The following is a 20,841-nucleotide window of genomic DNA, read 5'->3' as shown; positions in this document are numbered from 1 at the left end:
TGGCACAGGGACCACAGGGATGCTCAGAAGGAGACAGACGCCTCCAGTTTTGAAGTTAAATTACCTGTCGGGTTTCCACTTATTTTTTTTTTTTCCTCCAAAAGCCCTTTGTTTTCTATTTTCTCTGACAAGAAGGGGACAAATTTGGACAAGAAGAATTAGAGACTCGGCTTTTTGAGCAAGGAGGGACCCATGGATACATCAGAGATGAGGAAACAGAAGGTCGGAGTGGAGGAGTGACTTCCCAAAGCCTCCCAGTGAGCTGGGCTCAGATCCCTCTCCAGCTCCCTAGCCAGTGCTGTTTCCTGTCCACCTCACCCATTCAGTTTGCTTTCACAGTTGTGAAAGCGCGGCCCCTGCCTTTGTTTTCAGCCTGTCACCAAGCGGCTCTCCTTTGCCATCACACACCGGGGCCACAGCAACAACTTTCTCTCCTGCCCATCCGGGGGCTCTCCTCTGCCCCAGAGAGAGACCAGATGCTCTCTTCTAATTGTGGCCCTTCTTCTAGCTGTTGAGGGACACTAGAGGAAATGTATATGTTTCTGTTTATCAATTCAGCATGAGCAAGTACCCAAGAGAGCAAATGGAGAATAAATTGTCATCTGCATCTTCACAATCTCCCATCTCCCGCCTCCCTCCTCCCCCTCATCAGAAAGCAGTACTGGTTTTCCAGTTTCCCGTGAACTCAAATTTTTGTCCTCCAAAGGAAGATGGGCCCCTTTCACAGGTATTGCCCCTGGGGCTTTCTTAAAGAGTACCTCAATTGGGGCTGTTGATGAAACAGAAGCCTCTGTGTCACCCGAGTTAGCTCAGCCTTCCACCCGGACAGGTAGGGCAAGCGGAGGCTGCAGGACTTGCTCATGTGACCTCCTGGGCAACGAGGGCACTTAGCGATCAAGAAGCTAAGGGTCGTTAACTTGGCTTTGAAGTTTTGCAGGGCCAGCCTCATACCTGCCTCCATATCCATGTCTGAAGTTTGAGGCCGTGTATGGAGAATTGCTGTGTTTTAAGCAAGGGCGGCTGGGTGGGTGGTGAACAGTGGGGTTCAGCCAGATTTAGGAGAGGAGGAATCCAGGGCTGTCAGGCAGTCCTTTCGTCACGTCCCAGCGGAGCCCCCACCAGGTGAGCGTGCAAACGCTGCTGGGATTTGTCCTTTCCCTGGGCAGACACTTCTGGCACCTGCCCCACAGTGCTGTGGGAGAGGCACTGGCCTACTTCCAGAAGCCTGTGGGACAGCCTCAGAGCCCCTCGCCCCCTAGCAGTTTTCGAGGTATGTGCACAGCACGTGCTTGCAGTCCCATTACGAGCTGTTACTTTCCTTCTTTGTTAATGCTTGAGGGCTTCAGCCCGCTCAGTGCAAGACATTACTATCTTGGTTATCGCACACCTTCCTTTTTTTGTAGAGAAGGCCCAGACTTCCCTGTCCTATTTCAGGTTCACCCCAGTGAGGGAGGTGACTCCCACGCCCCCTCTGAGCCTCTGGGCAACCCAGCTCTGCTCCTGCATCTTGACATGCAGCAGGCTTACGGGAGCCCCAGGAGGAGCTTCCTGTAGGAACAGGTGGTCAACACTGGGCTACCTGTAAAGGGAGCGATTGTCCAACCCCATGGCTGCTCTGCCCACCTCAATATCCTAGAATCCCCAAAACTAGACAGCCTCAGACTCAGCCCTGCCTGTGTCCTCTCAGATGCGTGTAACCAGCCAAACTGCAAATGGCACAGACCGGCCAAGTGATTCAGAGCTTGGAAACTCAAAAGAGAAGCAAGGCTGGAAGAAAGTGGGAGGTGGGAACAGCTAAAACCCAGAGGCTGGAGAGACAGACCCTAAGTCCCCAGGCAGGTAGACACAACAGGTGCTCCCCAGGCTTGGGTGGCCCTCTCAGAAGCCCTCCCCCTCCCTAGACACCCACACACACCCCATTCTGAAGCTATACAATGAGGACTCATCCCTTTTCTTCCTACCATTTCATTCCAAAACCAGCTTGGGGTTCACCATTGGGCCAAAGGTAGACCAGCTCCCCACTCAGCCATCCCCACAGCAGTGAGCAGGATGGGGATGATGGTCCCTATCACAGGTGCCTCAGACGCACTGGTACCTACAGGTGGAGAAGGGTGACCAGCTTTTCCAGAGGCTTTTCTTAAAGGCAAGGGCCCATGTTTAGTCCTAAGGCATAGGGCTCTGGAAGCAAACTTTTGCCCCAGCTCTGCTTCTCTCTCTCCTCAGATGGCAGCTGAGATAACTTCAGTCCCAAGTAAATCACTTTTAATAGGTTTTCACAGAGGTCGTGCCAACCGTTCACTCAGGAAACCCATGGCACCCTGTCCTCGCCTTCTTAGTCGTAACTGCACCCGCATCTACCACTTGTGTCAGGCTTTGGGGAGCAGATCCTCATTCAGCATCCTGCTCCTCCCTCTCCTGGAGCCCCCTTCTTCACCCTCGGTGTGGGAAGGAGGCACTTCATGTGAGGGAGTCAGGAGTCCAGAGTGCTCATGCCAGCTCTGCCAGTAGGAGCCTGGGGGCTCTTAGGCCTCTGGGCCTCATTTTCCCTTGTCTCAGTCCCAAAGGCTACCTCCACCTCTGTTCCCTTTTACAAAGAACCTCCCATTAGGATAGGATTTCTAACTAGCGTGTGTCTCACAGTTTGGAGGTAGGGATAAAATGAATTACGTCTCCAAAAGGCATAGGAAAGGCAGGGTTTGGCTTAGACCACAGCAGCTAGGGTTTGGTGGTAAATGGGAGGGGACACTGCTGCCTCTGAGGAGTGTGTGGCAGACACCGCAGCCAGAGCGTGACCAGGCTCTGGCAGGTACACAGACCCACACACACAGCAGGGCGGAGCAATGGTTTCTCTCCCACAGATGAAGCCCGGACCCACCCATGCTAATTTTCGCTGACGCCAGCTCAGGCCGATTGCCACTCCCAGGGGCCCTTTCCCCGCCTGGCAGGCAGCAGGAATGGTCTTGGGGAGGCCATGAGTGGCCCTAAACGGTCAGGCGAGGAGCTGTGGCAGGCAGATGTGTCCCCTTCTGTCCCCCAGCTCGGGAAGCAGCTGCACAGCTCATGTCTCTCATCTCTTTCAGCCTCCGGGAGGAGTTCCTGGGACACAGCCACTGCTGCCCAATTCCATGGATCCCACACGACAACAAGGTAGAGTGAGCGAGCGTGGTGTCTGCCTGGGGCGTGGGGCGTCCCGAGGGGCTCCTTCTCCCTCTATTGTCTCCCCCTGCCTCTGCCTCTCACAGCTCACCTATTCTCTCACGCAGGGCACCCCAACATGGGAGGATCGATGCAGAGAATGAACCCTCCCCGAGGCATGGGGCCCATGGGTCCCGGCCCACAGGTAAGCCTGTCTGTCTGTCCATCTCCCTGGCCATCTGTGTGCCCCCGCCTTCTCTCCTCTTTCCACAGTCTGTCAGTCTTTCCACGTCGCTCAGCTCACAGAGGTGAAAGGAAAGGGTGTGACTAGGTCCCCAGTTGCCGTCTCTGTCCAAGGCTGGGCTGGACTCACACACAGCCAAGAACAGTCCCCTCAGTAGGCAGAGTTGAGGGGCCCCCAGGGAGCTGAGGAAGAGGGGCATCTTGGAGCCTCCCAGTGACAGACCCTTTCAGGGGAGGGGTGTGCCAGCCTTTGGTGTGAGGATTTTGGAAGGCAGAGGGAGCATAGTGTGGGTCCTACAGGAACCCCAAAGCCTCCTCCCATTTTGGGTGGGTGGACTTGAGCTGGCTCAAGGGTCACGGTTTATTGTCACCCAAAGGTAGAACAAATGAGTGGGGGTCCTAGCTCTGTTTGCAGTTCACCATTTGTCCTTGGACAAATCACTTTGACCTCTGTGGGCCCCAGCAGGCCTCTGTTTGCCCACCTGTCCAACAGGGAGGAAGTCTGTATCCATGATTCTCAGTGATGCCACCCCAGGTGAGCGGAGGCCTGGCTGGCCAGGGCCCCAGCCAACTGCAACCCAGAGCTTTTGCCTCTTCCGCATACCGGGGTCCTGCCTGAGATTTCTTTTCACCGGAGGGCTCCATTGCAAAAGAAAAGAACCATTTAGAAACTCTAGAAGAAATTGTTTCAAGTGCTCTGCCTACCTCTTTACAGTTACAACAGTGGTTGCTCCTTGTGACCAACTCCATACCCCACGGGTAGGGGCCCCACGGGACCATAGTGCAGGGGTCTGACAGGCCATTCCCATCTACGGCCTTCTCGCTGCTGGCTCTTACTCTTCTGAGTATTTGAATGTGGCTCTGTTCCCTGAAGGAGCCATGACAGAGAGTTTGCTCTGCTCTTCCCTCCTTGGGAATTTCCTGGATTCTGACTGCCTGAAAGAAGCTAGAAGTCTGGCTGAGGGGAGGGGAGTTTGACATAGTGAGAGCGGGAGGGTGTTGTTCCAGGGTGTTCCTTCCTTTTTTTCTGCCCCACCCGGAAGCCTGCTTGTCCCTCCCACCTGTTTGTAGATGTTTGGATTCTCTGGGCCCCTCTCCAGGTTTCTGGTTCCCTGGGGGTGGAGTAGTCCCCCCACATACACATGCCTTTTTTTTTTTTAAGAAGAGGCACTTGTGCACACCCCAAAGCTCTCCGCTGCTTCTGCGTTGTACTTACAGCACGCCCGGTCCCTGCTTTCTTCTCAGGGGTGCTGAAAGATTTTCGGGAGGGCCTTGTCTTCTCTTGGCCCCATAATCCTAAAAGAAAGCAAACCCACACCAATTGCAGTTCTCGTTTTCCTGTTTTATTTATATATATGTATATATAATTTTCTTTCTTCAAATCCCCTAGAGCTCCTATTTTTAATAGCCCCTCTGAAGGCACCAGAATGGCTCCTGCCTGCCCGGTAGCCATCTCGAACTGACCTCTGCAAGGCCACCTGGCTGAGGAACCGGGGGGAGGGCGGCAGGGTTTGCAGCAGAGCGTTCCCTCTCCTGAGTGTACCTCAGCCCCTGCCACACATTAGAGGTACTCTTGGTGTGGAAGTCCGCCGTGGCCTTGGACTTCAGAACATCCTGGGGGATCTGGGAGATCTAAGGTAGAGTCTGAGGCAGGAAGATTCCATTCCTACTCCACTGCCCACCCCTCTGGATTGTTGGAGGTTTTGCAGCTGCATCTGTAAAATGGGAAGGAGGCCAGAATCTGCCTTGTAGGGTTGCTGAAAGGGAGAGGGTCAAGTTCTTGGCATGATGCTTCTTGGCACAGGGCAGCCCCTTAGTGAGCAATTTATGTTTTCGAACTTGCGGGCTTGAAACCAGTGTTCAGGATTCTAGGTGCTTTGGTTTAGTTATTGCTTTTATAGTTTTTTCTTTTTTTTCTTTTTTTCTGGCAAAGGTCATTAGTATATTGGGGTTCTAGAAGCTGGGAAGGGATGTTATCAGACAGGCTGAGAGCAGAGTGTTCTGGAAGTTTAGGACTTCCTCCCGGCTTAGCAGGTATCTTGTTGTGTCTGTGTCTCTGACCAGCAGTCTGGCACAGACGTGGGGCACACTTTAAAGAGGTGAAAGTCCCGAAGGTTCAGTCTTGCCGAAAAGGGCCTCCTGGGCCCAGTGTGGCTCTCCTGGCCTCCGCCAGCAGTGCACAAGGTGGAGCGCACCTGTAGGCCCTGAGGGGGGCCTTGAAGGGGGGCCCCGAGGGCAGGGAGATGCTAGCATAGGGGTGAGGCCGCCGACCCTCCCCAACCCCACCAACCTCCGGAGCTGTGAAAATACCACCCCTTCTTTATTTTACTTTATCAACACGAAGACCCTAAGGTGCTTTTCCTTTGGGTCTCCTGTGTTCCTCTGCGTAGGGTACAGTATTAAATGCCAGAGCCAAACCTCCGTCAGAATAACCCAGAATGTCTGCACCAGTCCTCACTGGGGAAAGAAAGGCCTGGTGGTGTGTCGGATTGGGCTTGGGCAAAGTTGGGGTGTGGGGTGGATTGCAGGGTCTGGGGTCAGCCAGGGAGCAAGCACCACAGAACCTGGAAGTTTTGGACCCCACAGCTGAGGGTGGGGGGAGGGCAGACTCTCCTCATACCCCCTAGCCCTTTCTCTCTGCTCCCTGAGTGACCTGCCCTGGTCACTCCCAGTGGACAGAAAAAGGACGCGCTCTTAACTTAGTGCTGGAAAACACAATTCTGTCTGCAGCTCCGCCTCGTTGGCTGTCAGTCCCTTATCTGCAAAATGGGCAGCTGGGTGATGACCTCATAGGTGGTCACCCTTGTGGGGTGGGGTGAAATAGCAGCTGTGAGACACATCTCAGCACAAGGCACCTGCGGGTGCTCTGTGTATTCCATTCCCTCCCTGGGCTCAGGATGTCAGGAAAGGTGGCCAGCCTCTCAGGCAGCGGTTAGTAAGTGCTGCTGCGTGCACAGGGCCGTGCAGAGACCAGACTCCAACGTGGGAAACCCGGAAACCCTCAGCCTGTTATTCTAAGATTGCTAATAGCCAGGGACCACTCCAGAACTTTCTGAACCAAGAAATAGGTACAGTGTGGTCTTGGGGCTGCTTTACAGATGGAGTGACATTACGCTTTTGGAGCTTGTGTCACATTTTAGCCTCACTGTCACAAGGGAACCAGCAGACCAGGCATTGCCCTGCCCTTTGCCCTCAGTCCCTCAGATTTTACTCTGGTTTTGTGAAATGGCCAGTGCCAAAAGGAGGTAGTATTTCCTCCTAATTGTTTCCTCTCTTTAAAGAATTACGTGTGTGTCAGTTTTAGGTGGGAACTTGCAGTTAAGTTTTTAAAAGTGAATCCTTTTAGAATAAGGCTAAAACTATGGGGTCTTCTGGCCAGATTCAGGTAGAGAGAGCGCTTGGCCCGTCAGAGGTGCTGTGGCCCACAGACCCCACAAGCACTAATTCCCAGGGCCACCGGCCCCTCAACGTTTTTGGTATTCAAGTTGGGGTGGAGTCGGCACAGCCTAGAATCAGATCGCCATTCTGGCCTGTCTGCATTTGAGAAAGTTTAGGTGAAGGATAATCCACAGTCCCTAGGGGCGATCTGTGCCACCTGCAGGGGGAGGACCTGCGTCTCCCTGCTGATCAGGACAGTCCAAGCACAGTGCCTCTGAGCAGAGACCCCAGAAAGAAATGGGAGGATTGAAGCCTGGTCAGAGCACCTGGGGCTGGGTGAGGAGGGGGCGGGCTGCTCAAGGGACTTTCACTGAGAGGCCTCCCAGTATGGGACGGCCAAGCTTCCATGTAACTAGAGAGGGGTGAAGGACAGGCCCCACCTACCAGAATGCTGTCTTGACAACCAGAAGTGTCCCCTTTGACAGACTCATTCTAAAGACTAGATGGATCTCCCCCCTTTTTAAGGTGAAGGTAGTGCTGGGTGGGCCACAGGCAGCACTGAGACAGTCCCTCTGACGAGATGTTTCAGAAAGTAGTAGCAGGCCCCAGCCCCTGCTGGCTGCTGGGTGACTTGCCGAGTCAGTGTGATCCCTGCACAAGGTGCAGAGCTAAGACAGACAGTGGGACCTGACCCAGGGTCTCCCACAAGAGGGCCCATTGTTCCTGATTGTGGATCAGCCCCGCTTCCCTTGTCTAGGGTCTAGATGCCCACATGGGGATGAGGGTGAGGAGTATGGAAAGATAGACCTCCTCGGATGTGGCCGGCCCCATGGCTACACTGAGAACAAGTCCCATGTCTCCAGCTGCCCCTGTCCCAGTGGAGCGGAGTGGGTAGCATTTGGCTAGTGGTCACACCTTGCAGCCCAGTGCCGCGGTTAGGGAGGTGGGCACTGGGAGAAGAGGGGGCCATGCTACCTAAGTCTCTGAAACCATGTTTCCAAACCTGCCTGCCCTCTGAAAAGGCTGGTGTTTGTGATCTGAAAACTTTTCCTCAAAACCTGACTTTTAGCCCTATTTCCCTGCTACTTACTGTGTGGCCTTGGGCAAGTCTCCAGCCTCTCAGGGCTTCCACCTTGCCATCTGTGAAACGGGGAAGGTATAAATGGCCTTCCAGGGTCTGTACTTCTGAAAGAGGGAAGGCTGGTGAGCACAGTCCCTCCAGGGAAGCAGCCATGCTGGTATTTGGGAAGCTCTTGAAGGCAGGGTAAGGTTAGGAACAGCAGAGGGTGTACCCAGAGCCTCTCAGAGGTGCTGCATGCTGCATATCCAAGCATCTTTCAGGACCAGGCACCCTATTCGTCATCTCTTCTCACTCTATACAGCAACGTCGGGCTTCCACCCACCCCAGGCCAGCCCCCTACTCTTGCCCCAAGGAACAGACCACTCTCCTGGGTGGGAGAGGCAGCAGGATGCAGCTGCAGGCCCTGGAAGAGATCACTCTCCGGAAGACCTTTCTGATGGGCCGGGCTGTATACAGTGGACGACTGAGCTGCCTGGGGAGTGGGTGAGCTTTCTCTTCTGGAGGAGTGGAAGTGAGGCCGAGATTTGTCGAGGGGATTTAATAGCTGCATGTGGGGCTTAGACAGGGTCCTTTAAGAGCCGAGGTTCTACGATGCTTAAAGCAGCATTAAGGGCTTTGGTGTTTGTTCTGCTGCCAACATCCCAAATCAGTACACACCTCTGAAGACTGACAGCACTTCAGAGCCGTCATTTCATCTGATCCTCACAGGGCCCTGTAGGGTTGGGAGCTCTTTGTCCCCAATCTGTGGATGAGGCAGCCCAGTAAAGAGCTGTGGGGCTTCAGCCCCATTTCTGCCTAGAGCATAGCTATACGAGTGGTTGTCACTCTGCCTCTGCGCCTCAGTGTTTCAATCTTTCCGGTGGGGATAGTATTGGGGTGGTTGTGATGATTGCATGCAGGCGATAGAAAGTAACGTAGTACAGAGAAGGCGTTACTGTTATTTATGTAGTTTGCCCAGAGTCAACAGCAAGTGGCTCAGCTGGGGCCAGCTCTCCGGTGTTCGAACCCCAAATCCATGGCTCTGCTCGCTGCACTGTGACATCTCTGTAAAGTGGGCCTGGCCCCTGCGCGTCCCCCTGAACCTGCCCCTGTCCGAGGGCAGGCACACAGCTCGATCAGGCACGGAGGCTGCAGGCTTTAAGAGTGCTGGCTGCCTTAGGGTCCCTCTGTGGCCGCCCTGCCCTGCCTTCTTCAGCTCTAGGCCTCGCTTGTTGCCAGCCGGTGCTGCTCCTGTCATTGTCCACCCCCTCTCTGGGCATTCTTCTAGACTCCAAGCCCTTCTGTGGTTGTCCAAACAGAGGAAGTGGCCCCAAGGCAGTGAGGTTTGGGAGATGGCCCCTGGCCGAGGAACCCACCATCAGCTTGATGTTGGCTCTGAGTTCGTAGCTCTGGCTCTCGAGCCTCCTGTTTGCCCCCTTCCCACACAACCTCTCACCATATATGTGACACAGAGCGCAGACTCCAGGGGCTCACAGATCCAGGTTTAAACCCCTGCTGGGTCATTGCCGACTGTGACTTTGAGCACATCTTTTTTCCCTGAGAACCTCAGTCTCCTCTTCTGTGGAATGGGAATAATACTAGCCTCGTGGTATTCTTATAAGGACCAAACCAGAGACTGTATATACAGCGTGCTGTGTGCTCAGTAAAGAACAGCTACTGCTGGCTGTTCCTTTGCCATCAAAACCCCACCAACCTACTTCTTTTCAGATTCTCCTACAAGGACAGAACTTAAGCTATAGCCAGGCTCATTTTACTTTTCTTTCGTTCACTTCTTCACTCCTTCACTGATTGATCGATTCAGCCAGTCCGTGCCAGCTGGTAAATGGGGCTATGAAGGTCCTTAAGACATAGTTTTCATCTCCAAAAGACACTCGGAGTCCAGTAGGCGACATGGATGATCATAACCCAGTGTGGTATGGTTGGTGGGGAGGAAAGTTATGAGGCATTATGGGAGGAGCTAGAATGGAGCAATTAACCCCGAAGGGCAGGGAGGGGAAGGCTTCACAGAGGAGGCACTGTTTGAACTGCTGGGTATTAGAGGATGTGTAGGATCCCACCCAGTGGAGAAGGGAGGCGAGGCATTCATTTCTGCCAAGAAGATAGCAACAGAAGAGGGGTGTCGAGGCAGCACTGGCTCGTGTGTGGCAGGAGATGAACCAGGTGGAAGGCCTGGGTGCCTGGTTCAGGTGCGCTTACGGCCCTCCCCACTCTGCCTCGTGGGTTATGCTGAGCTGGGGCTTCTGGGGTTTTCCGAGTTCTGTGTAGACTCCTGGAATGGTGATTCCCCTCTGAGGGTGGAAATGTTTTTCTCCTACTCCTGTAGCCTGTTGAGGGCCCCACGTGCTGATGCCTGGATGAGGCAACTGGATCCGGGGATGGGGAACAAGCCAGACCTAGGACAAGGTGGGGTATCTGTACATGCCAGGCCTTTCAGGAGCATTCTTTCCCCTTCCTCATTCAGACCCAGCCCCGACCCCTACCCCGGCCTGTCAGCAGGTTCCTCTCCCTCAGAGGGTCTAACATGGCTGGCATTTATCCGTCAGTCCGTTGCCGAGTCCATTCCCCTCACCTGCCTGAGACTTGAGGAGAAGGTGCAACCAGAGTCATGAGCCCAGAGATGTGAGCGGCTTGCTTGATGTCCGTGTGCTTTTGAGAGAATCGTCTTGAAGCCCCTGAAGATGCATTTTAAAGTTGTGACTGTCCCTCTGTGCTGGCTTGTCATTGTGGTCCCATCACTTGGTTCCCACCTTCCCTCCACCTTTTTAAAACAAATGTATTATTTTTTTCTCATCAGGTTTTTTTTCACAGACTAACCCTCTCGCTTATATTCTGTCTGTTTGTTTTCCCTCCCTCCTTCTCTCTCCGGTTCCCCTTCTCCTTCTCATAGACTGACCCTTGGTTATCGTTGCAGAATTATGGCAGCGGCATGAGACCACCACCCAACTCCCTCGGCCCCGCCATGCCCGGGATTAACATGTAAGGCAAAAACGACCCGCCAGCGGCTCAGAGCCCATGGCTTTTCCCACCCTCTCCTGCCCTCCTGGAAGACTCATGATCTGAGTAATTACTGGCACCTCTCTGGACCTTAGTCTCCTCATCAGTTAAGTGAAGATGTTGGCAGTACTGATGGTGAGGCCTTACTACACAGAGTGCTTTATGTGCCCAGCACAGTTCTAAGCATGTTATATGGGTTAGCTCACCTGATCTTCATAAGAACCCTGTGAGGTGGTTGTTATTATCTCCCATTTATAGATGAGGTAACTGAGGCACCAGAGAGGTGAAGTCACTTGCCCATGCTCACACAGCATAAAGTGGAAGGGTCAAGATTTGAACTCCTCTACAATTGACCACTGTTGTAGTTCTTTAGTGGTTGTTAACCCCTTTACGGTGATAGCTCCCTGTGAAGATCTGGGGACTCCCTTCTTAGGAAAATGCACCTGCAGAGGGTATTTTATATATAGGAGTTTGTAGATTCCCACCCCTGGAACTACCCATTACTGCCCCAGAAGCAGATGGTCTCTAACCTGAGGCCCTGGGCCTATATGAAAAACTTCCTGTTAGTGATCTCAACCCTCTTGTTCTGCCCCAGCTGGCACCACCCCCTTGGGGTCAACAGAACCTTTTTCATTGTTTCCATCTTTTTTCCCTCTGTCAGGGGCCCTGGAGCTGGCAGACCCTGGCCCAATCCTAACAGTGCTAACTCAGTGAGTACCAGGTCGGGTGGGTGGTGTTTGCCAGGGAGAGATTTCTGGGGGTTCAGGGCAGTTTCTGTCCCCGGGTTGGAAGTGTCACAGGTTGGAGAGATGCAGTAGGACCCTACCTGATGCCTCTAAGGAGAAGCCCACGTGTAGGCAGAGGCTTGGGAGTAACATGCTAGAGCCATGAGGGGCTCGGTCTCTGACCAGCCCAGCCCAGCCCAGCGCATTGCTCTGCAGAAACCGAGATGTCAGCTGAGAGCCTGGCTCAAAGAGCACTGTTCACATAGAGGCTCCTGCAGTACTGGCTTCCAGGACTCAGAAGAAGGAGCTAGGAAGGGGCTCAGCACAGATAATCCAGAGGAGAATGCCAGAGGGACGGGGCAAGGTTCTCACTTCCCTGCCCCCTCGAACTGGAGGTTCCCCACGCGGATCCTCCCCACCCCACCCCCTACCCCCCGCCTCAAGGCTCCCCCGCGAGGCTCTCGGATCAGTTCAGTGTGGGAGCTAGACTTTGCTCACACCCCTGCTTCCCTGAGAGGAACTAACTAGGTGGCTTAGCGTGTCCCACAGCCTGTCCCACCAAGAGTGGGGTCATGGTCTCAAGTGGGTTTGAAAGCCAGAGGGTGCTGCCTGTCTGAGGAAGTGACTGACACGTGGCTCCTCCACCTCTTATTTCTAGATTCCATACTCCTCCTCATCACCCGGTACCTACGTGGTAAGTGTGTTGGGGTTTGGGGTGTTACATGTCTAGCCACTTGTGGCAAAGTGTGCAAGAGAACTACTCAGGGATCCTTGTCTCTTTCCCTTTCAAAACACATTCTGAGCACAGATTCCAGCTGTGCTAGAATTTGCTATCAATATTCAGGTATTTGTACCTTCTGGTGGCCCAGAAGTCCCCAAACAAAACCCAGAGTCGGGAGCCCCAGATCTTGGGGGCTGACCAGTGGGCTGGTTGGCTCCCACCACAGGCCTTCTGTTTCACCGATGAGCATGCATGTGCACACATAGAGCTGCCTCAGTTTTAAAGAAAGAAAGGGGGTGGATCCAACTCTGGGCCCCAGTGAGCACTTGGCTGCCAATGTGGCTAGAGCTCGGTGGCCTCTCCTACATGTATCACCACCGAGGGTTTCTGATGTCAGTTTTTATCTCATCTCTAGGGACCCCCTGGTGGTGGTGGCCCCCCAGGAACACCCATCATGCCTAGTCCTGCAGGTAAGAGGGCTTGTGGAAGAGGTGCTTTTGGGGGCTTGGGGAGTCCTGGAGGGGCCTAGGTGCAGAGCCAAAGCTTACCAGCCACTCTCCCTGAGCAGCACATCCTCTACTGGGCATCTTGGCATCAGGGATTTAGGAGGCAAGAGGCCCCTGGTGCCACCAACCTACCGTGTGGCTTCAGCCAAGTCATTCCTCATCTCTGGTTAAAGGACAGGCAAAACAAGGAGATCCAGGAACCAGGGGTCTCACTGGCCTCGGCTTCCTCTGGTCCAAGAGCACCCTGTCTTGGTTGTGCATTTCTCTAGGTGACTGAAAAGGGGCTTTTGGGTTCTGGCAGCCTGGGACCTGGACTCTGCACATGGTGCCTGTTGATTTCTGGTCCTCTATGTAGGAGGGCCCTTCTCCCTTTTTCTTGAACCGAAAGAGAGCATGCACGCACACACGTGGGCATGTGCACACGTGCACGCACACAGCATCACAGTTGTGTTCCTTTCCCAGCTAAGAATAGCATACGACCAGCTAGAAGAAATTCAACATCAATCCTTATCCACCCCAAAAATAAAAAGTGAGAAGTGGTTGGATTTTTGCCTTTGAAATGTGGGGCCTATTCCTGATACAAACACGTTGGCTGATGTCCTGAAGAGATGTTTCTGGCTAATTGGGGAGGCGGAGGGGTCCCTCTCTCTTACCCCATCCTCGGCTCCCCATAGCAAGGATGCTGCTCAGCTGCAGGGGTGAAGCAGGCGGCGACTGTGATATTCTGGCTCCCGCTCCGACTCCTTCTTTCTGCTGCTGCATTTTTATGAGCTGCATGACCTACATTCAGACTGGGTCACATTAAACCACTCCATATGTTAATGCGTCTCCAGCCCCATCCCTGCCTCTCCCTCCTGCCCCATCAGCTTGGCAGGGTGGCCCCTAGGTAATTTGTGGCATCTCTCTTTCCCTGATTTTATTAAAACCGCTGGGCAGGGTTGAGTGAGAACACAGGTGATGATCTGCCTGCCCCTGCTTCGTCTCAGCCAACGTCTAGGGACCAGGTTGGGTTTGGGGTGGAGAGATGAGCCTTCGAACCTGTAATCCCCCTTTGTCATGTCCTCACTGCTGTCCAAACGCTCTGAAATTCTTTGTTACAGGGTTGAGTGGTTTTCTCAGTTGAATTTTCTATGATTAAAAACTTTGTGAATCTTCATTAAATACAAATTAGCCAGAAAATGGTGGTACTTAGAGGAAATTTTAGGTGATAAAATACAAAAGAATGAGTTCAAGTGCCACGAGTTTGTTTTAATTAAGAAATGAATTAATCACCCCGACTTGCGGGTTTCCACTATTCTACAGATTCAACAAATTCCAGTGACAACATCTACACAATGATTAATCCGGTGCCGCCTGGAGGCAGCCGGTCCAACGTAAGTCTGCTTTCTAATAATTTACATATCAGATACCATAACAAATCATAATTAACTTCATCAGCTGAGGGGAAAGCAAGTTTAATTGATTTCAGCCATTTGTTACCAAAGATGAATAAAATAAACCATCAGAAAAGTGATTAACTCTTGGGCAACTCAGTTTCCATCTCATGGCTGCCAAGGGGTGAGGGAGAAGAAGATGGAGTAATTCCCACCCCTCTGGTCAGAGCAGGGCACCAGACCCCACTGTGGGGATCCCCACCCCTCTGTAGGGTGCTGGCGAGGGAAAGTACCAGGCTATAGGTCAGGTCTCAGCGGGTTCCTGCTCACCAGGCTGTGCCACCCTGGGCAGTCCCTCACCCTCTCAGGTCTGTGTCCGTGGCTGTGGACCTAAGGGTTGAGGCCACAGCAGGAGCACGTGGCCTGTTTGGGGACCTGCCTGCCCTGTGCCTCTGGCACCTCTGGGAGCGCTGTGACTCCTGCACCTTGCAGCCTCTTTGCCTCTCCTCGGGCCATTTCCTCATCTAGAAGCCACTCCCTCCCATCTTGGCCTCTCAAAGTTCCAACCTTCCGTGATGTTGCAACTCAAATTCCACTTTTTCTGGTCCTGCTCGCCCATTCCTTGTTCCCTCTGTTCCATGTCTCCTGTGACTTGACTATGCAGCCACAGCCTATATCCCTCTGCCAGTTGGAAGCTCCCTAAGGACAGGACTGGTCTGACTCACCTCCACAGACAACCCTTTCACTCCAGGAGGGGAGGTAAATCCATCCAGCCTCGCTCTCAGGGAGCTCAGGGTTTAGAAAGGAGGCTACTGTATGACCAAATCAGCAGAGGCTGAGGGCCGGGCTTGGGGCCCCAAAATTGCCTGTGGCTTTTTGCTGTGCTCCGTTTGGTTTTGTGGGTTCTGTTCCTGATGTGACACTTAAAATCACCCCCCGTGCTAAACCCTGATCTTGAGTGGCCTCATGCTGGACACTGCACGTATTTAATCTGCTTACAGCCTCTGGGATGAGGGTCTTTGGTCTGCCTCCTGGGGCGCCAGGAGGGGTCGTAACCAGAGTCGTGACTGAGGGGTGTGGGGACCGCACGCCACGCCTGCTGTTCCACCACACCTCTCCCTCCTCTCTTCCGCGCAGTCAGCACCTCCCACTACCCCCACTTCACCACCCTTGGCTCTCACTAGGGTGACTAGCCATCCAGATTTCAGCGCTAAAAGCCCCTCGTCCCAGGAGACGAAGTCCCAGGACACGAAAAGTTCTGGTTTTTGCCAGAACTGGATGCAGAAAGTTGGGTAGAAAAGTGTAAGACCCGTACAGTGGCCCAAAAGATAGGGACTGGGCACACTGTTTGGTGTCAGATGGAAACAGCGTAGATTATCCTCCTCGCCATATTTCTGCTGACCACGGACGCTGGCTGTCGTGACCTGTGTTTCTCAGCGATGGATCATCCACGTTGTATCCCCCAGTGGTGGGACTCATGTGCATGGCGGTCACGGCACGGAGTTGCCTGTGACTCTGCCTGCAGATTAACCGTCGTGCTCTGTGTCGAGATAGGTTTCATTTTTCACGTGAGCATTGTGACCATGTTTTCTAAGAGTTCAGCTAATGAACACAAGAACGATGCCGACATCAGCACCATCACCAGAATAAAAGACTGTTAAACGACCGTGTTATTTTAACACCAGGTGGGAGGACACATACAACTGGATTAGGGAGGTAAATAACCGAGATGGAAGGTACTGCACAGTGTGCGGAAGAGAAGAGGGGATGTGAAAGTGGAGAGAGAGAGAGGGGTGTGAAAGCAAGCACCTCGGAGACTGGAAGGAGAGAGGTACATCCTTCTAAATCAATCAAAAGGTGGTTTTTGTCTTCTAAAGAGACACCAATGCTCAGTCAAAAATAAGAGCTCATGCATTCGCTTGGACATAACACCATCACCATGCTGGTCCCGCAGTTGCTCCATGAACTGAGAACATTATAGGTGCTGATTCAGAGGTTGCGACTAAGTCCTCTGGGTGAACAGGAGGGGAATTTTGATGACAAATGTGTCAGTCTTTTACAGCATAGAGCTGATTCTGTCAGATCTTACCAACAAATCAGGTGAGCTTCCTACTCTAGTGCATGCAAATCCTGACAACAAAAACAGGTCCACCAGGGTTTAGATACTTTGACTTGAAAACTGTAGTTTCAGATTGTAATCTTGATTTCTGTGAAGAAAACATAAATCAAAGATCGTTGTTCTCTTGTCCAAATACAAACTTAGACTTTGTTTGTTTATCTGCATTTTTGGCAGACAGTACACAGTTAATTTGGCAATTTTCGTTCAGTCTATAAATGTCTTACCTGATAAATGTCCCACACACCTGTCCCCTACACTGCTACAAAGGGGTGTGATTTGCTTACCTGTGATATCAGGCTTTCATAATGAAAATTCTTGGTGACTTGTCAATTTCCTCAAAAGGTGCAGAAATGCTTAATGAGATTTTTGACTTTAAGAAATAGCCTCAGACATGAGCCCACTAGATGGCTGTCATTGTTGCTGGCCGTGGAAAAAAATGTTAAAATGTCGGCCTGCTGCGATGTCCTTCTCTAATTTGGAAATACGTTGAGATAAGAATGGAGAAAGATATTACACTCAAATAGAAACGTATATGCAGTTTCTCCAGAACTGTTTGATGATCTTTAAAGAGGTCACAAGGAGCCTAGATGACGATGACCAAACAGCACCCGAGTTGTTCACAGTCATGAGGGGATTGTGACAAAACTTCATATGGCCAACAGGATGACTGGCTCTTGGAAATGAGACTGCTTGAGAACTCAAAAAAATGTCACCAGTGAGGGCAGCCACATTAAACAGGACTTTTTTCAATTTCTTTATTAAAACTGCAACTTAATTGGAATCCAGCTTGGAACTCACAAGTTCAGATTGCCTTTGTGCTTTAAAACTGTATTCCCTGAGGAGGAGAGGTTTGATTGCTAATGACATCCAGTGTGCTCTGGAAGGTTTAGAAGCGATGGACATCTGAGACAAAGGTAGCCCTTCTGGTGAATTTTCAGATGCAAAGGAGACCCGACAGGCGAGCAGCTGGTCTGCTGCAACCAGTCTGTAGATACAAAGTGGGTGGACATCTTTAGAGAGCTGAAAGTGAATTCCTGTAGGTCCAAAAACCTGCGTGAGTAAGTAAGATCTTAAGTACTCCACATGCAAATGTTTTTACGGAGAGGATGGTTTGGCGTTACCGCATTGGATTGACAGGAGGGCTTGGAGAGAGCAGAGCAGCAAGTCAAAGCGAGTTTTACATTTGACACTGTATTCAGTCTTACCACTCCATAAAAGAAAAGAAGGATGTCCTAGGAGCCGCAGGCAATTCAGAGGCGTATTCGTGGAAAAGCAATTACTGTTTGTCTCGTTGTACCCCTGAAAGCAAACGGGTCACCGGCAACTCTTCTTGTAGTCCCCTCAGGAGATTCAGCCCAGGTTGCTGCTTTTGCCAGGTCTTCTCAAATTGGCATGGTCAGTATGTGCCACCAGCGTTCCTGCCAGCGCAAAGGATGAAAGGCTTCGTCGATAGGATTACATGATCATCCTTGAATCGACTATGAAAGATACCCACCTGATGAAAGAAACAATGCTGGTTCTTTGTACCTAAAACTCTTTTTAACCTTAAAAAAAAAAAGGAAACAGAACAAAAATATCCTGTTGTAATATAGGACAGAACTATGTCATTTTTATAAGTTAAATATAGGTAGTATCTATTTAATCAGTCCTATTGTTTTTAGGTTCTCTTTAAAAATATTATATTTATGTATTTTGAGAATACGCATGTTATGTTTTGTATTATAGCCTACTGAAATATATATGTTGTACTATAGCCTCCAAAATTTAAATATTCGATAAAGAGTTAAATTACTATCTCAGGGGAAAGAAACATTATAAAAATGCTATATTTTTCCCATGTCATTTATTTAACTAGTCCTACTACTAATTGCCACTGTCAACTAGTCTTACTGTTGTTTTGTTAAAATGGTAGCATTTTTGTAACAAAGTGAATAACACAGAATAGTGCAGTGGTGCTGGCACAGCTGGCTATCCACATGCAGATGAGGGAAGGTGGGCTGCTTTCCTACACCAATACACAAAAGTTGACTTGAGGCAGACCCTAGACCTGAATGTCAGAACTAAAACTATCAAACACTGAGAAAAAATGTAGTGAATCTTTGTGGCCGGGGTTAAGCAAAGCTTGAGGTACAACAACGAATGCACAAATGATGAAAGAAGTGAATGCATTGGGTTTCGTCAAGATTTAAAACTTTTGTGCTGCGTAGGATACTGTCAACCCACAGAATGGAGAAAATATTTATAAATCGTTTATCTGATAAGGGCCTTGAATCTAAAATATGTAAAGAACTCAATTAAAATAAAAAATGGGCTAAGGATCTGAATAGACATTTCTCTAAAAGTGTACAGATAGGCAGTAAGCACATGAAGAGATGCTTTGGCATCATTAGTTATTAGAGAAATGCAGGTGAAAACCACAGTGAAGGACCCACTAAGATAGCTATAATCAAAAAGTCAAATAATGACCTGTCTTGGTGGGGATGGGAAGAAAATAGAACTCCCATACATTGCTGGTGGGAAGGTCAAGTGATGGCAGCTCCTTTGGCAGGTGGTCTGGCAGGTTTTTTTGAAAAGTTAAACAGTTACCATATGACCCTTCAATTGCACTTCTAGGGATCTACCCCAGAGAAACGAAAACATACATCCCCATAATAATTGTACACACATGATCATAGCATTATTCCTAGTAGCCAAAAAGTGACACCCATCTAAATGTCCATTGTTCTGCTTTGAGCGTGTGTGAGAGGGGAGCCCCACCACAACGGAAGCTCCCGAGGGCAGGACTCTGCTGCAGCTGGGCCTGAGAGCCCACGAGGTGGGCATACAGGGCTGCGGCCCGCTCAGGCACCATGCTCTGTGTTTTTTCCTCAGTTCCCAATGGGTCCAGGCTCGGACGGCCCGATGGGAGGCATGGGCGGCATGGAGCCACACCACATGAACGGATCATTAGGTAAGCCAGCAATGCTCCTGGGTCCTGCTGGCCCCTGCCCAGCAGATTTCTCTCGGCCTCAGCTCCTGGCTCAGCTAGGCCCACAGGAAGATCTCGAGAGAAAGATACCGCCAGCATGGAACGTTTTCTGTGCAGAAATAGTGTGGGATTTGAGTAGAAGGGTTTGGAAGCCCTTCCACGGAAGAGTGGGCAAGAAACTGAATAGGATTCTTTCTTCCTTCCAGGGTCAGGTGACATAGATGGACTTCCAAAAGTGAGTGTGTGTTGTGTCTCCCTGACAGCACCCACCCTGCCCCACCCCTGAGGCCCCCCACCTAAAGGCCTTTTTCCCAGTCTGGTGGGGCAGGCTGTGGGGGTCCATAGGCTCACCTCCTCTCCTCTCCCTGCAGAATTCTCCTAACAACATAAGTGGCATTAGCAACCCTCCAGGCACCCCTCGAGACGACGGCGAGCTAGGAGGGAACTTCCTCCACTCCTTCCAGAATGACAATGTAAGTGTGCCTGCCGCCACCCTAATTTCATCCCTGGACCACCATCTGATTCCCTGAAGTCTGGGGACTGGTTATTTAACAAGTTTCAGAGCCTCCTGGCCAAGACTTGCCCGCCAGGCTGGTGTCCCCACAACCGTGTTATGGCCCTTTAACCTGGTTATTTTTCTTCACAGTGCAGAGCCCTCACAGTCCTCCCTGCTGTGTGGACCTGACCATTACCACCCAAATCTGACCACTGGCAGATCCTTCTGGAGGCATCTTTGTGTAGGCGCAATGCCTCAGGCACTAATTAAGCCCATGTGGCTGGAAAAGCCCTGGGCTGGAAATCCAGAGGCCTGGGCTCTGGCCCATTGGGTTATTGTCCCCAGGGGTCTATTTCCATCTGTCCCAGGGAGTAAAATTCATGCATAGTGATTTCCTGGGGTCTCAGTGCGGAGGGGCTGGCCATCTACTTTTCCATATTGGGCTTCTATTTATAATCTATTTAAAGAAACAGCTTCATGGTTAAGCAGCTTTTGGGAACCCCAGACAGGCTCCAGCCCCATGGGAGGGGAGGGCCGGCCAGGGTGGCTGCTGCTTCCGCTGGAAAGAAGAGGTGATTTGGAGAGGGAAAGGGGCAGAGGGAGGTGAGTCTGCCCCCAGAGTTCTTGACAGAGGGCACAGGCTGGGGCAGCGAGGCAGCTCCTGACTTCGGCCTCCTGCCCACCCAGCGTCATCACATACTCTCAGCCCAGCCAGGCCCCGAGACCGGCCCCATTCAGTATGTGCAGTCAGACCTTCCTTCACCAGGCTCCCACTCCCTGGCCCTCGCAAACCCCCCTTCTCTGCTGCGTCTCTTCCAGTATTCTCCAAGCATGACGATGAGTGTGTGATCCCCCTCCTCTTCTCCGAGATGCTGAGAGAGCCGGCATTGCAAGCGGGAAGATGCCAGAAATTATGCAAGAAGAAGTGAGGTGTCATTTCTCCCCAGGGGCTGGAGGAGGGGCGTCTCCCTGCCCCCCTCTCCCCCACCCTCCTCTCCACTCCTCCCACCTTTCCCAATTTTAGTTTCATGCAATAAAAAGGCCGAACTTTTTATTCCATAAAACATGAAGGACAGATCTCAAAATAAAAATATATTTCAAG

The 20,841-nt window shown here is 51.6% G+C and overlaps 1 protein-coding gene across 3 annotated transcripts in view; it reads left to right on the top strand.

Moving 5' to 3' along the window:
- The window catches only part of SSBP3 (single stranded DNA binding protein 3), a 153,580-nt gene extending 132,739 nt beyond the window's left edge, over positions 1 to 20,841 (top strand). For all 3 annotated transcript variants that reach the window (XM_039887039.1, XM_039887056.1, XM_039887046.1), the window contains 11 exons: positions 3,081 to 3,147; positions 3,264 to 3,340; positions 10,749 to 10,813; positions 11,493 to 11,541; positions 12,215 to 12,250; positions 12,693 to 12,747; positions 14,086 to 14,156; positions 19,147 to 19,225; positions 19,450 to 19,478; positions 19,615 to 19,716; positions 20,559 to 20,841. In XM_039887039.1, the coding sequence (XP_039742973.1) occupies positions 3,081 to 3,147; positions 3,264 to 3,340; positions 10,749 to 10,813; positions 11,493 to 11,541; positions 12,215 to 12,250; positions 12,693 to 12,747; positions 14,086 to 14,156; positions 19,147 to 19,225; positions 19,450 to 19,478; positions 19,615 to 19,716; positions 20,559 to 20,588 (660 nt within the window). In that variant the 3' untranslated portion in view covers positions 20,589 to 20,841. The remainder of the gene's footprint in view (positions 1 to 3,080; positions 3,148 to 3,263; positions 3,341 to 10,748; positions 10,814 to 11,492; positions 11,542 to 12,214; positions 12,251 to 12,692; positions 12,748 to 14,085; positions 14,157 to 19,146; positions 19,226 to 19,449; positions 19,479 to 19,614; positions 19,717 to 20,558) is intronic.

Source organism: Pteropus medius, unplaced genomic scaffold (genome assembly GCF_902729225.1).
Source record: "Pteropus medius unplaced genomic scaffold, Ma_sr-lr_union100, whole genome shotgun sequence".
NCBI lineage: Eukaryota > Metazoa > Chordata > Mammalia > Chiroptera > Pteropodidae > Pteropus > Pteropus medius.
This window is presented reverse-complemented; position numbering and strand designations above follow the sequence as displayed.